This window comes from Nannospalax galili, unplaced genomic scaffold (assembly GCF_000622305.1).
Source record: "Nannospalax galili isolate Female #2095 unplaced genomic scaffold, S.galili_v1.0 scaffold85, whole genome shotgun sequence".
NCBI lineage: Eukaryota > Metazoa > Chordata > Mammalia > Rodentia > Spalacidae > Nannospalax > Nannospalax galili.
This window is the reverse complement of record NW_008358866.1, coordinates 8,896,949-8,910,212: the sequence shown is the minus strand read 5'-3', so window position 1 is coordinate 8,910,212 and position 13,264 is coordinate 8,896,949. Positions and strand designations below refer to the sequence as shown.

The following is a 13,264-nucleotide window of genomic DNA, read 5'->3' as shown; positions in this document are numbered from 1 at the left end:
TATATTGGTCTTTTTGAGACGGGGTCGCTTTGTAGCCCCAGCTGCCCTGGAACTCACAATATAGACCAGGCTGGCCTTGAACTCACAGAGATCTGCCTGCCTCTGCCTCCCAAGTGCTGGGACTACAGGCGTGAACCACCACGCCTGGCTTCTGCATATCTTTTTTTAAAGTTGGGAACTTCTTTTCATGTAACTGTTTTATGGCTTCTCTTTAGCATATCCAAATTGCCAGCATTATTACTTATGTGGTTTGAGGCCACTATGAAGTAAGAGAGCTGCTCAGCACAAATTCTTGTTATTGGGAGTTGACTTGAAAACGAAGACAGCTGTTAAGTGAATTGACGGTGACCTAGAAAGTGTGGACATATTGGGCAAAGGGGGATTCACTTCTCAGACAACACAACACAGCACAACAGCAAGGGACCTCATGCCACTCAAAATAGTGCACAATTTAAAACTTAGGAATCCTTTATTTCTGGAGTTTTCCTTTTAAAATTTTTGCCTGAAGTTGCAGAAAGTGACACCTTGGATAAGGTGGGCTGTTCTACTTATTGGCTTATAATTCACTTAAAAAATTTTTTAGCTTATCTTACTTATATTTCACTATTGATAGACCTTTAAGATAGTCCCAGGCTTTGATTACTATAGAAAATACAGTATATACATTCTAGTGTAGTGTTTCTTTTCTTCTTTGAATTATTAACTTAGAATAAATATATATGTTGAAATGCTATGTAAGTTTATTCAGCTACCTATTGACATTTTGAATTTTAAATTGGTTGAATCAGTTTGTGTGGACTATAGCGATCTATAGTTTTTTTCAAATGTTAGGACAAATGTGAATAATACAGCAATTAGCTATTCAGCTTTTTTGGATGTATATATTATTTAGTAGGTATATCATTGAATATATATACATATATATGTATATATATTTTAATACATATATAACAGTTTATCTGATTCCAGGGATAAAAAAGTATGAAAACTTTAAAAATCTTTTTCTTCCCCATTCCTTACATAAATAGAATCAAGCTGTAGAAGTAACCTGGGGTCACCAGCCCACATACCTGAGCTGGGTGGAAGGCAGGCATTTTAATGATCAAGGTGAAAATGTGGCTGAAATGAACAGACAAGCTGGTCAGAAACTTGGACTCTCAGATGGGGAAGAGGTAAGCACAAAATGGGCTGGGAGTGACTTCCTTTGAATGCTGCATGATATAGCAAAGAAATAATATTTAAAATATAGGTTATTTTTAAAGAAAGTGAAAGGATTTGTATGCTGTTATAACTGATCTAACATGCATTAACTATATTTTGTTGAGTCATCATCTTTTATTTAACATACTTCCTACCTGATTTTTGTAGCCTAGTTTGCTCACTTTCCAGTCAATTTTTGTAAAATCATTTTTCCTTTTAAATTATTGGGGTTTCTTTCTGTCCTAGTTTGTTTCTTCATTGCTGTGACAAAACACGCTGACCGCTACCAACTTGGGGAAGAAAGGGTTTATTTATCTTACATCTCCCAGGTCACAGTTCATCAGGGAGCCCAAGGTAGGAACTCAGGGCAGGAACTTGGAGGCAGGAGCTGGAGCACAGGCCATGAGGAATACTGCTTACTGGCTTGCTCCCCTGGCCCCTGCTCAGCTTGCTTTCTTATGCAACACAGGGTAACCTGCCCAGGGGTGACACCACCCACAGTGGGCTGGGCCCTGCCACTTCGCTCAACAATCAAGAAGATGCCCCACAGACGTGGCCACAGGTCAGTTCTATGGAGGCAATTCTCCCAAGTGAGGCTCCCTCAACCCAGGTGTGTGAAGTTGGCAGTTAAAGTCATCCAGCACACTTCCTATTATAGAATTTCATTTTAGTTTTTTAATATTTATTTGTGTAGGTTGCATGTGTATGTGTGTGGGCATATGGATGTGGAGATTCGAGGAAAACTTGGAGGAATCGATTCTCTCCTTCCACCATGTGGGTCCAGGAGATTGAACTCAGATTGTCAGATTTGGTGGCAGATGGTTTTATCCACTGAGCCATCTCACTGGCACCATTTGGGTTTTATTTATTTATTCATTCATTTATTTAAGAATTCACTGTGTAACTAAGGATAAATAGCTATCGATCTGATCTTCCTGCTTTAACCTCTCAAATTCTGCGATTGCAGGTCTTTTTAACTTATTCCGAACTCAGAATGGTTTTACTTAATACGTGCTTTTGATAATAAAATAGGTCATTCATAAAACATCCGTGACCTTACGATAGTCTTTTGCATGCCCTAAATTTTTGCTAGAATTTGAATTTGTTTAAAATGTACGTTCATGTTTCCATGTGGGAGGTGCACATGCATGTGAGTGCACATGGGTGTAGAGACCAGAGGTTGACTTTGGGTGCCTGCCTCAGTTGCTTTCCACCTTAGTTTTTGAGACAGGGTCTCTCATTGGCTAATTGTCCTAGCCCTGCTGGTCAGCAAGCCCCATGGATCCTCCTGTCTCTGCCTTCGCAGTGCTGGGATTATAGGCCATTGTGCACAGCTTTTTTTGTTAGTGCTGGGGAGCAAACTCAGGTCCTCATGCTTTCATGGAAAGAACTATACAGATTGAGCCACCTCTATAGCCCCTAGAACCTTAAATTTTTAACACCAGAATGACTTTAAAAGTCACTGGTGCTTTCTCTGCCAACCTATTTTTACTTGCTTTGAGTATGTGGCACTGTCCTGAGGGACAGTTCTGGTCTTAGTACTATGAACAGTCCTACTCTGTTTTTCATTTTCATTTGTTTCTATGTGACCTTTACCTGCTTTTCTCAAACCCTCTATTGTAGGAGTGCTACCTAAACATTTATCTCCCAAAGAACAGGGACAAAGAGTGACATGCTAGCCCAGGTAGTTTAGCTTTGTGCTAGACAGGAGATACTTTGTATTTCCTCAGAATCATCTCCTTCAAATAGATTATCAAGTGCCTTTACCTGCTGGGCCTTCTCTCTGGCCCTCTTTTTTCTTTTTTTTGTTTTAGTTTGTTTTTTTGAGACAGGGTCTCCCTGTAGCCCTCCAGGTGGCCTGGAACCGGCCTCTACCGCCCAAGGCCTGGGATTAAACCGTGTACCACCACACCTGGCTCTCTTTTTTGATAGTCTTGCTATGCTGCTCAGGCTGGTCTTGAATTTATGATCATCCAGCTTCAGCCTCTAGAATAGCTGGGATTATAGGCACATGCCAACCTGGCTCTTTCTAGTAACTGTCTTTATTTGCTTTTGAAAGAATGTTGTGCTACATTGTTCCATTGTTCTGTAATTCATTGTGAAACAGTTTTTTCCTAAAATATTGAATACATCAATATTGTCACCTGAAATATGACACTGAGAAAGACTGAGCAACTGAGGCTTACCTAAAGAGAGAACTTATTTTCCTAAAATGCAGAAAAGTCTTTTTCCATTTCTGTTTTTTTCCAGGTGTTTCTCAAGCCCTGTTCCCATGTGGTATCTTGCCAACAGGTTGAGGTCGAGCCACTGTCAGCAGACGATTGGGAGATACTGGTAAAGAAAAACAAAGTGCTATCTCGCTTTAAAGTTAAACTACTTCCAAGTGTCACTCTTTATAGCTTTCTCTGAGCACCATCAAATATTCTGAGTTAGTCTGAATTATAAGAATTAATTAGTAGAGAGATAATGCTCAACAGAACTATAGATGAGAACATTGTGCTATGTTTAGGATTCATTCTAAATAAGTAGATTTTAACTTCTCTTGACACAGAAACAAAAAAGCAGCAGGCTAACTGTGAGATGATGGATGATGTGTGTCCCGTGGTGTCATGTATAACAATACCTTTTTTAAAAAAAATGAGTGGAGATTTCCATACCGGGCATAGAATGATCAAAACATGGCTGATCTGACCTTTCTGTTGGTTCTAGGAGCTGCATGCTGCTTCCATCGAACAGCATCTTCTAGATCAGATTCGAATAGTTTTTCCGAAAGCCATTTTTCCCATTTGGGTTGACCAGCAGACTTACGTCTATATCCAAATTGGTAGGTGCTGTTGTACTATTTGCCAGCATTCTCTCCTCTAGAGTACTGAGTCCAAACCAGAGGTGAACATGGCCTAATGAGCTCTGTTTTCTGCCCAGTTGCTCTCATGCCAAATGCCCCTTACGGAAGACTGGAAACTAACACCAAACTGCTTATTCAGCCCAAGACACTCCAAGCCAAAGAAAACACATTTTCCAAAGCAGATGATACACATGGAAACTTTCATAGTTATGCAAGAGAAAAAAAAGGAATGTCAAAAGAATTCCAAACCAACCAGCTTCATTCGCATACTAAGGGAATCACTGGCTCTAGTGAAACAGACCCAGAGGTTCTGAGTGACTCACCCTTGAAACCAAGCTGGTGGACTATGTTAGGAAGCATTTTTTCTTTTGGATCTGAGAACAAACAAGAGACATCCTGGGGTTCAACTGAAATCAGTGCTTTCAAAAACATGCAGTCACAGGTTGTTCCTCTAGACAATATTTTCAGAGTATGCAAAGCTCAACCTCCCAGTGTACAGAGCATCTCAGCAACCTCTGTATTTCACAAACACTGTGCCATTCATGTATTTCCATGGGACCAAGAATATTTTGATGTGGAGCCCAGCTTTACTGTGATCTATGGAAAACTAGTTAAGTTACTTTCTCCAAAGCAACAGCAAATCAAAACAAAGCAGAGTGTCCTGTCACCTGAAAAAGAGAAGCATCTGTTGAAGCCACCAGATCAGAAACAGATTAGCTCAGACTCCAGTCAAGACGCTGACAAGGCCTGTGTGCTGAAGGTAGTCTGGAATGGACTTGAGGAATTGAAGAATGCCATGAAATACTCCAAAAGTGTAGAGCCTCTCCACCTTGGGAAAGTCTGGGTGAGTATGAGGTTTATAATTTTGGGGGAAACTTCTGTTACTGAAACTTCCTCAAATTTTGAATTAGAATAATATATATAAATTGAAAATCAATGTAATGAGAAATAGTATATCTTAAATCTCTGGGAAAGACATATTTCTGCCTTATTTATCTTATTTAGGTAAAGATTGTATACTTCCTAGACAAGTAAGCCTGGACAGCTCACAAAGGTAAAAATTTCTTGTCTGAAGTTGCATAGCAAGTAAATGTTAGAAGGAGGATTCGGGCCCAGGCAGATAGGCTCTAGGGTTCATGCTTAGCTTGGAGGCCCAACAGATCCTTGCCTTATTTATTTATTTATTTATTTATTTATTTATTTATTTGGTTTTTTGTTGTTGTTGTTGTTGTTTTGAGGCAGGGTCTCCGTAGCCCCAGCTGGCCTGGATTCACTATGGAAATCAGGCTTGGCCTCGAACTCCCAGAGATCTGCCTGCCTCTGCCTCCCAAGTGCTGGGATTAAAGGCGTTTGCCACCATGCCCGGTAAATCCTTGCTTTGAAAAAACAAACAGGGGCTGGAGAGATGGCTCAGCGGTTAAGAGCACTGAGTGCTCTTGCAGAGGACCCAGGTTCAGTTCCCAGCACCCACATGGCAGCTACGAACTGTCCTTAACCCCACTTCCAGAGAAATCCGAAACCCTCTTCTGATCTTCACAGCATTGCACAGCACAAGTGCACTCACTTACATGCAGGCAATACACTCATATACATAAAATAAAAATAATAAATAAAATAGTTTTAAAAACAAACAAAAAAACACAAAAAATCCCCCAAACTTCAAGCCTGGGCACACATTTAATCCCAGCACTTAGGAGGCAGAGGCAGGTGGATCTCTGTGAGATCAAGGCCAGCCTGGTCTACACAGTGAGTCTTAAGCCAGTTGGGTCTTCAGGGAGACCCTGTCTCAAAGAGACCAAAAAAACCCATACCACTTCATCATCATCTCATCGTCATTATTATTATTTGTATGTGTGTATGTGTGAGCAGATGTGTGTTTCATTATATGTGTAGAAATCAGAGGACAACCCTGCAGAGTCATTTCCCTCCTACTTTTACGTAGGTTCTGAGGATTGAACTCAGTTTGTCAAGTATGCACGGCAAGCACTTTTCCCCATCACGGCATCTCACAGCCCAGGCTTGCTTTTTTAATACCTGTAGACGATCTACTGCAAGTTCTTGAATACACAGTATGTTAGGAAGATGCCTTATGTAGGGCAAGAACCACAGTATGAGGCAACATTCTTACCACCCCTGATGACACTTGGATAGAACGCACACAGAAGCTGCTTACTCTGCTGGTATCTTTTTAACCTGTGTTGAGTTAGGAGAAGAAATTGGTAGGGCCTCAGTCACCAGGCCCATCTATTGGGACCTAATTTTTAATTACTGTGAAGTGAAGAAAAATAAGAAGGGAAGGTTATTTCCTTTGTAGGCTTTTTTTTTTTTTTTTTTTTTTTTTTTTGCGAAAAGGTCTCCCTGTAGCCCCAGCTGGCCTGGAAATCACTGAGAACTCAGCCTCCTGAGTGCTGTGTGTGTGTGTGTGTGTGTGTGTGTGTGTGTGTGTGTGTGTTGGTGTCATGGCATAGGTGTGGAGGCCAGACAACAACTTTGTGGAGTTGGTTCTTTCCTTCCACCTTTAGGTGGGTTCCAGGGACCAAACTCAGGTTCTTAGGCAAAGCAGCAAGCATTTTACATGCTAAGCCATCATGCCAGCCTTAGCTTTTTCTTTTTTTAAAACACATGATACTACTTTGTAGCCCTTGGTTGGCTTTAAACTATGTAGCCCAAGCTGGGCTTGAACTCATGAGCCTGTCTCAGCCTCATGAGTGCTGGGATCGTAGGTGTACACTACCATGCCCAGCCTTTTTATATATAATTATTTATTTATTTATTTTATTTTTTGAGACAGTCTCACTATGTAGCCCTGGCTGGGTTGGAACTCACTATGTAGACCAGAATAGCCTTGATCTCACGAGATCCCCCTGCCTCTGCCTCCCAAGTGCTGAGATTAAAGGTATGTGCCACCACACCCAGCCTTACCAATATTTTTGCAAGTAACTTAAAGTATTTTAATTTCTGGTCTATATAATTTTCTAAAGCCACAGACTATTGTTTTTTGTTAGCTTTATATTGTTAGTTTAGGGGATCCTCCTGCATCTTCAAAGTTATCTGACACTGAAATAACTCTGATTAGCTGTTTCTACAATGAGCTGGAAACAGCCTTTTACTCTGTTGATGTCAGATGGTGAGGACAGGGTAAGGAAGTGCTGGTAGGAGAGATCTGGGGACATAGCAGCAAGGAGTCTGCACTTGTCTCACTTCCCATCTGCTGGAAAGGTTGAACAACCCTGGCCAATGAGAGGTGACAGTAGTTGGCATCAGGTGCTCAAATTGGCTTGACCTGAGAGCTGTACTTGAGGGTACAGCTAACAAATTAATGTTGACTTGGTCTTTTTATGTTTCCTTTTTTTTTTTATCTTGAATTAAGTTTGTTCTTTGACAACTTTGTACATTATATAGTGCATCCTGATTACTGTCACCCTTGCTAATCTCCTTTCTGCTCCTATAGCCCCCAACATTTCTGCTCCTATAGCCCCCCGCAGTCCCTGACTTGTTTTTTTTTTTTTTTTTTTTTGAGACGGTCTCTCTGTAGCCCAAGTTGGCCTTAATCTCACAGAGATCTACCTGCTTCTGCCTCCCAAGTGCTAGGATTAAAGGTGTGCACCATACCTGGCTCAACATTTATTATCCTGTAAAACATGTTGGTGATTTTTAAGCCTCTTTTATTATTAAATTTGCTTTTTAATTTTTATATAAAGTTTTAGTATTAATGAGGTCTCTATGATGTTTTGATCTATGAATATATTGTGCAAGATTTAAAGTACATTTATCTTTAAGTCAGGGTATGTACCTTAGAGTTTTTATACTTCTGCCTTGTGTTACTATGCCTATATCTACTCTAAAAACTAACACTGGTAGTAAAATGAGATCAGAATCTTCTTTATGGCTTTTCAAGATTCATTTTTTAATTTTTCTTCATTTTAAAATAATTTGTTTTTGTTTTATGTGTACAAGTGTTTTGCCTGCACTTATGTAAGTATACCATGTGTATGCAATGCCTGCAGAGACCAGAAGAGGGACTCAGATCCCCTGGAACTAGAGTTTTGGACAGTTGTTAACCATCATGTGGGTGCTAGGAATCAAACCCAGATCCTCTGCAAGAGCAGCCAGTGCTCTTAACAGTTGAGCCATCTCTCTAGGCCCTATTTTTATATTCTTAATTATGAGTTTATGTGTGCATCTGTGCAGGGAAATATGTAGGTGTGAGTGCAGGTGCCCGCAAAATCCAAAAGAGGACAGATCCACTGGAGCTGGAGTCACAGGTAGTTGTGAGCTGCCTGACGTGGGGGCAGGGAAGAGAACCTGGGTCCTCTGCAAGAACAGGATATACTCTTCGTGGTTGAGCCGTCTCTCCAGCCCCTGCTTTATGTCTCTTAATGCTTACCAATATTTGGGGAGATAAGTATGTTTTTAACATCTTCATTGAGATGAAATTTAAAGTATACAATTTATGCAAACATTTTTAGTGTAATATTGTGTGACCATCACAATCTAAATTTAGAATAGTTTTATTAGTGGGGTCGATACATTTTACTGTCTTTAAGACTGCGTTTCTGTTTACATTTGATTGTGCCTTTGGCAGATTGTCTGTGATTTGCTTTAACTACTATAATTTTTTCATTAGTTTTCAACTTTCACAGAAAAGAAAAACTGCTCAAATTTGCCAGTAACATGTAATTTGAGTATAGTAGTGTCATGGTTTAAAATGTTTTTATTGTAGATTGAATCAGATGCATCCATTTAAATCTGTAGTTCTCAAGAATATGTAAAGAGAAAGGAAGAATTATAGAAAGAAAACAGGAATGTTTGAGTGGTATAACAACATGTGCATTTCCATCTGGTTACACTGTTCTGTGGTCTTAATGTTTATGCCTCCCCAAAATTCGTATGTTGAAATCTTTCCCACAAGGTGATGAAAAAGACTTTTGGGAGGCTATTAAATCATAAGGATGAAGTTCTCATGAGTGGAACTGGGGCCTTGTGAAAGAGATGTATGGGAACTTGTTCTCCTGTCTGCCAGATGAAGACAAAAAAGAAAGGTGTCTTGACATGAAGGACTATGCGAGCCCTTACCAGATACCAAATCTGCCAGTTCCCTAGTCTTAGACTTCCCAGTACACAAAACAGGATTGAATTTCTTGTGTTTATAAGCCACCTCGTTTATGTAATGTTATAGCAGCCAAGCAGACTAAAACGTCTATGAGTCACTATGACAAATTAAAAAAAATATTTATTATTTTAATTTTGTGTATGAGTGTCTTGCCTGCATATATATGAGTGCACTTGTGTCGTGCAATGCCATGGAGGTCAGAAGAGGGCTTCAAATTCCCCTGGAACTGGAGTTAAGGATGGTTTGTAGCCACCGTGTGGGTGCTGGGAATCGAACCTGTGTTCTCTGCAAGAGTAGTCAGTGCTCTTAACAGCTGAGCCATCTCTCCAGCCCCCCATTATGTCAACTTTTATAATTTCACCTGAATTCATAGAAATGAATGTCAGTATTTAGGCTGTGAAATATTTTAATCTGTCTTTGAACATATTCATTTCCTATTTATTTATTTATTTATTTATTTTTAAATTGCAGATTCCAGATGACCTGAGGAAGAGACTCAATATAGAAATGCATGCAGTAGTCAGAATAACTCCACTAGAAATTACCCCCAAGATTCCAAGGTCTCTGAAATTACAACCTCAAGAGGATTTAGTGAGTTTCAGTATATGTTGTATGAAAATTCTTTCATGTGTGCTGAAAAATTCCTAGTTGCTCGTTAATAAGAATTTTGTACTTCTTGTTAGAAAGAAAAACAGATCTTTTATAGTTGTGTTAAAAGATATATAACATGGAGCTGGAGAGCTGGCTTAATGGTTAAGAGCACTGTGTGCTCTTGCCAAGGACCCAGGTCCCAGCACCCACATGGTAGCTCACAACTGTCTGTAATTTGAGTTTCAGGAAATACAGTGCCATCATCTGACCTTTGTGGACATTGCACAACATGGATGCACTTACACACATGCAGGCAATACACTCATACACATAAAATAATATATAAAGTATTTTTAAAGATATATAACAGCTGGACATGGTGGTGCATGCCTTTAATCTCAGCACTCAGGAGGAGAGTCAGGCAGACCTCTGTGAGTTCCAGGCTAGCTGGGGCTACAGGGAGACCCTGTCTGAAAAATACTAAAAAAATAAAAAATAAAAATAAAGATATATAACATAAAACATGCCATTTAAATCATTTTTAAGTGTATGATTCAGTTGCATTAATTATTTCATAATGTTGTATGACCTCTACCAGTGTTTCCAAACCTTTTCCATCACTGCAAACAAAAACTCTGTGTCCATTAAGCAAACTCCCCATCACTTCCTCCCTTACTCCCTGTTAATCTCTAATCTATGTTATATCTGAGTTTGCTTATTCTAGACATCTTACAGAAGTGGAATCATACAGTGTTTGTCCTGTAGGTCTGATTTATTCTACTTTACATAATGTTTTTGCAGTCCATCTATATTGTGGCATGTATCAGAACCTCGTTCTATGATGTAGGTGACTAATATATATGTTCATTTATTTATCCATTTATCTGTTGGTGGTCATTTGGATTGTTTCTACTTTTTGACTATTTTGATTAATGCTACAGGTAACAATGAAATATCTGTGTGAGTCTCTCTCTCTCTCTCTCTCTCTCTCTCTCTCTCTCTATATATATATATATATATATATATATATATGGAAGGGAAATGTGAAATTATATGGCAGTTCCATGCTTAATTTGTTTAAGAAGCAAAAAAGCTTTAAATTATGTATACGTATCAGTACAGATATGGATAGTTCTGTCTTTTGAAAAACTGATATTTTGGAGTTGGAGCTGTAGATCAGCTGATAGAGTGATCCCCAGCACCACATAAACAACATGTGGTGGTGCATACCTGCAGTCCTAGCACTTGGGAAGTAGTGGCAAGAGGACAGAAGTTCAGGGTCATCCTCAGCTACATAGAGACTTTGAGACCAGTCTGGGCTACATGAGAAAATGATGGATTTTCTTAGACTATTTTTGGTAATGATCAAGTTCTAAACTGAGCTTAATGGGCGGATGTAAACTTCACTGATGAAGAGACAGAACAGAAATAGACCTTTGAGAATGGGTATTTGCTTTGTGGGAAAATAATCATCTTTTCTATATGATTGTTGGTGTGTGTGTGTGTGTGTGTGTGTGTGTGTGCGCATGTGTGCACATGTGTGTGTGTGCAGGTGGATGCCAGAGAACAACCACAACTTTTGTTCCTCAAGTGCTATCCACCTTGTTTTTTGAATCAGTGTTTTTTGAATCTTGGCTTGGGACTTACCAAGTACACTATGCTGACTGGTCATCTAGCAAGCCCCAGGGATGCATCTGTCTCCACAACCCCAGCACTGGGATTACAATCCTATATCACTACATCTGCCTTAAAAAAAAATTATGTGTATGTTTTGCATGCATGTACGTTGAGTGCACCTGTGTGTGCAGTGCCCATAGAGGCTAGAAGAGGGCACTGGATCCCCTAGAACCGGCATTAAGGAGGATTTTAACCAGCATGTGGGTGCTGGGAACTGAACCCAGATCCTCTGAAAGAGCAGCCAGTGCTCTTAACTACTGAGCCATAACTTCAGTTCCATACACCTGGCTTTTAAAAAATTCTTTTAATTTATTATTTTTATTTTTTGTGTATGAGTGTATTGCCTACATGTGTGTTGTGGTTGCCGGCTGTGGCTGCTCTCCTCTGGCTATGGTTGCTCTCCTGCTCTCTCAGTTCCTCTGATCAGTCGTCCGGTCCGGACCCGGTGAGGAGTGTCTTCGCCAGCGTCACCACATTCAGACGCAGGAGACCAGGTTCAGTGACACAGATCTGCTTTATTGCAGGAAAGTACGGGCTTATATAGAGGTAATAGTCCAATCATAACACAGCATATGGGATCCCTTATTAGCATTGCAGGCTAGTATCTTATTACACTCTAGCGGGCCAGATGCCCTATTAGCATGATAAGTTTCAGTTTCTCTAAGTTTCGGATTCCTGGAAACCGTGTTTTCTCTCTGATAAGAAACAGGAAACACTGCACTCCAGCATGATAGGTATGTAAGGCAAAAGGCAAAATCAGTCACAAGATTTTCCACAACATTGTGTAAGTGAACTCATGTCATGCAATGCCCAAGGAAGTCATAAGTTGTAGAATTTCCCCAGAACTGGAGTTATGGATGGTTGTTAGCCTCTGTGTGGGTGCTGGGAACTGAACCTGGGTCCTCTGCAAGAGCAGCCAGTGCTCTTAACCACTGAGCCATCTCTCCAGCCCTCACCTAGGTTTTTCTGAACATAGGTTCTGGGCGATTAAACTCAGGTTCTCATGCCTGGAAGCCATGAGCTATCACCTGAGCCCTGTATGAATATTTAGTATTCTTTTTTTTAAATTTTATTTATTATTTTTATTTTATGTGTATGCATGTATTGCCTGCATGTAGGTAAGTGCACCTGTGCCATGTAATGCCCGTGGAGGTCAGAAGAGGCTGTCAGATCCCCTGGGACTGGCATTACGGACAATTGTTAGCTGCCATGTAGGTGCTGGGATTTGAACCCAGGTCTTCTGCAAGAACAACCAGTGTACTTAACCACTGAACCATCTCTCCAGTCCCGAATATTTAAGCATTCTAATTTTTATTGTCAAATAAGTTTTTAAATACTGAATTTAAATTAAAAGCTTTTAAATTTAGCTCTTTTTTTTTTTCTAGAATTTATTTTGGGCCTTTGAGTAAGTGATTAACACTCTACTCCTGGATTATATCTGGAGTGTGGTCCAGATAAGAAAAATGAAATAGTGGCTCAAACATAAAGGGATTTAATTTTCTCATGTACAAAGAAGCTTCAAGGAACTCATAAGTGGTTAAAACATGTTGTCAAGGATCTAGGCTCCATCTCATTTTCTCCTCTCCCATTCTTAGCTGTGACTTTGCTCCTTTAGATGCAAAATGTTTGCTATACTTAGAAGTATCGCATCTGCATTTCAAGAAGCAATAGAAAAGAAAAAAAAAGAACAAAGCTAATGGAAACCTTCATTCTCCATTCCACCAAAGTTGACAGTTGACCCCATGTTGGCAAATCCTTTGGTCTTTGATTTACTATTCATATCCCCCCTTAAATTTCATTGTATATATATTTTTATGTAACCTGCTTCAAGTTATTTC

General features: G+C 39.8%; 1 protein-coding gene across 3 annotated transcripts in view; it reads left to right on the top strand.

The window, feature by feature from the left end:
- The window catches only part of Pex1 (peroxisomal biogenesis factor 1), a 67,418-nt gene that overhangs the window by 18,071 nt on the left and 36,083 nt on the right, over nt 1-13,264 (top strand). For 2 of the 3 annotated variants that reach the window (XM_017795463.2, XM_008822543.3), the window contains exons 2-6: nt 1,029-1,172; nt 3,451-3,534; nt 3,910-4,024; nt 4,123-4,889; nt 9,630-9,749. In XM_017795463.2, the coding sequence (XP_017650952.1) occupies nt 1,029-1,172; nt 3,451-3,534; nt 3,910-4,024; nt 4,123-4,889; nt 9,630-9,749 (1,230 nt within the window). The remainder of the gene's footprint in view (nt 1-1,028; nt 1,173-3,450; nt 3,535-3,909; nt 4,025-4,122; nt 4,890-9,629; nt 9,750-13,264) is intronic. The other variant, XM_029558352.1, reaches the window with a different exon arrangement.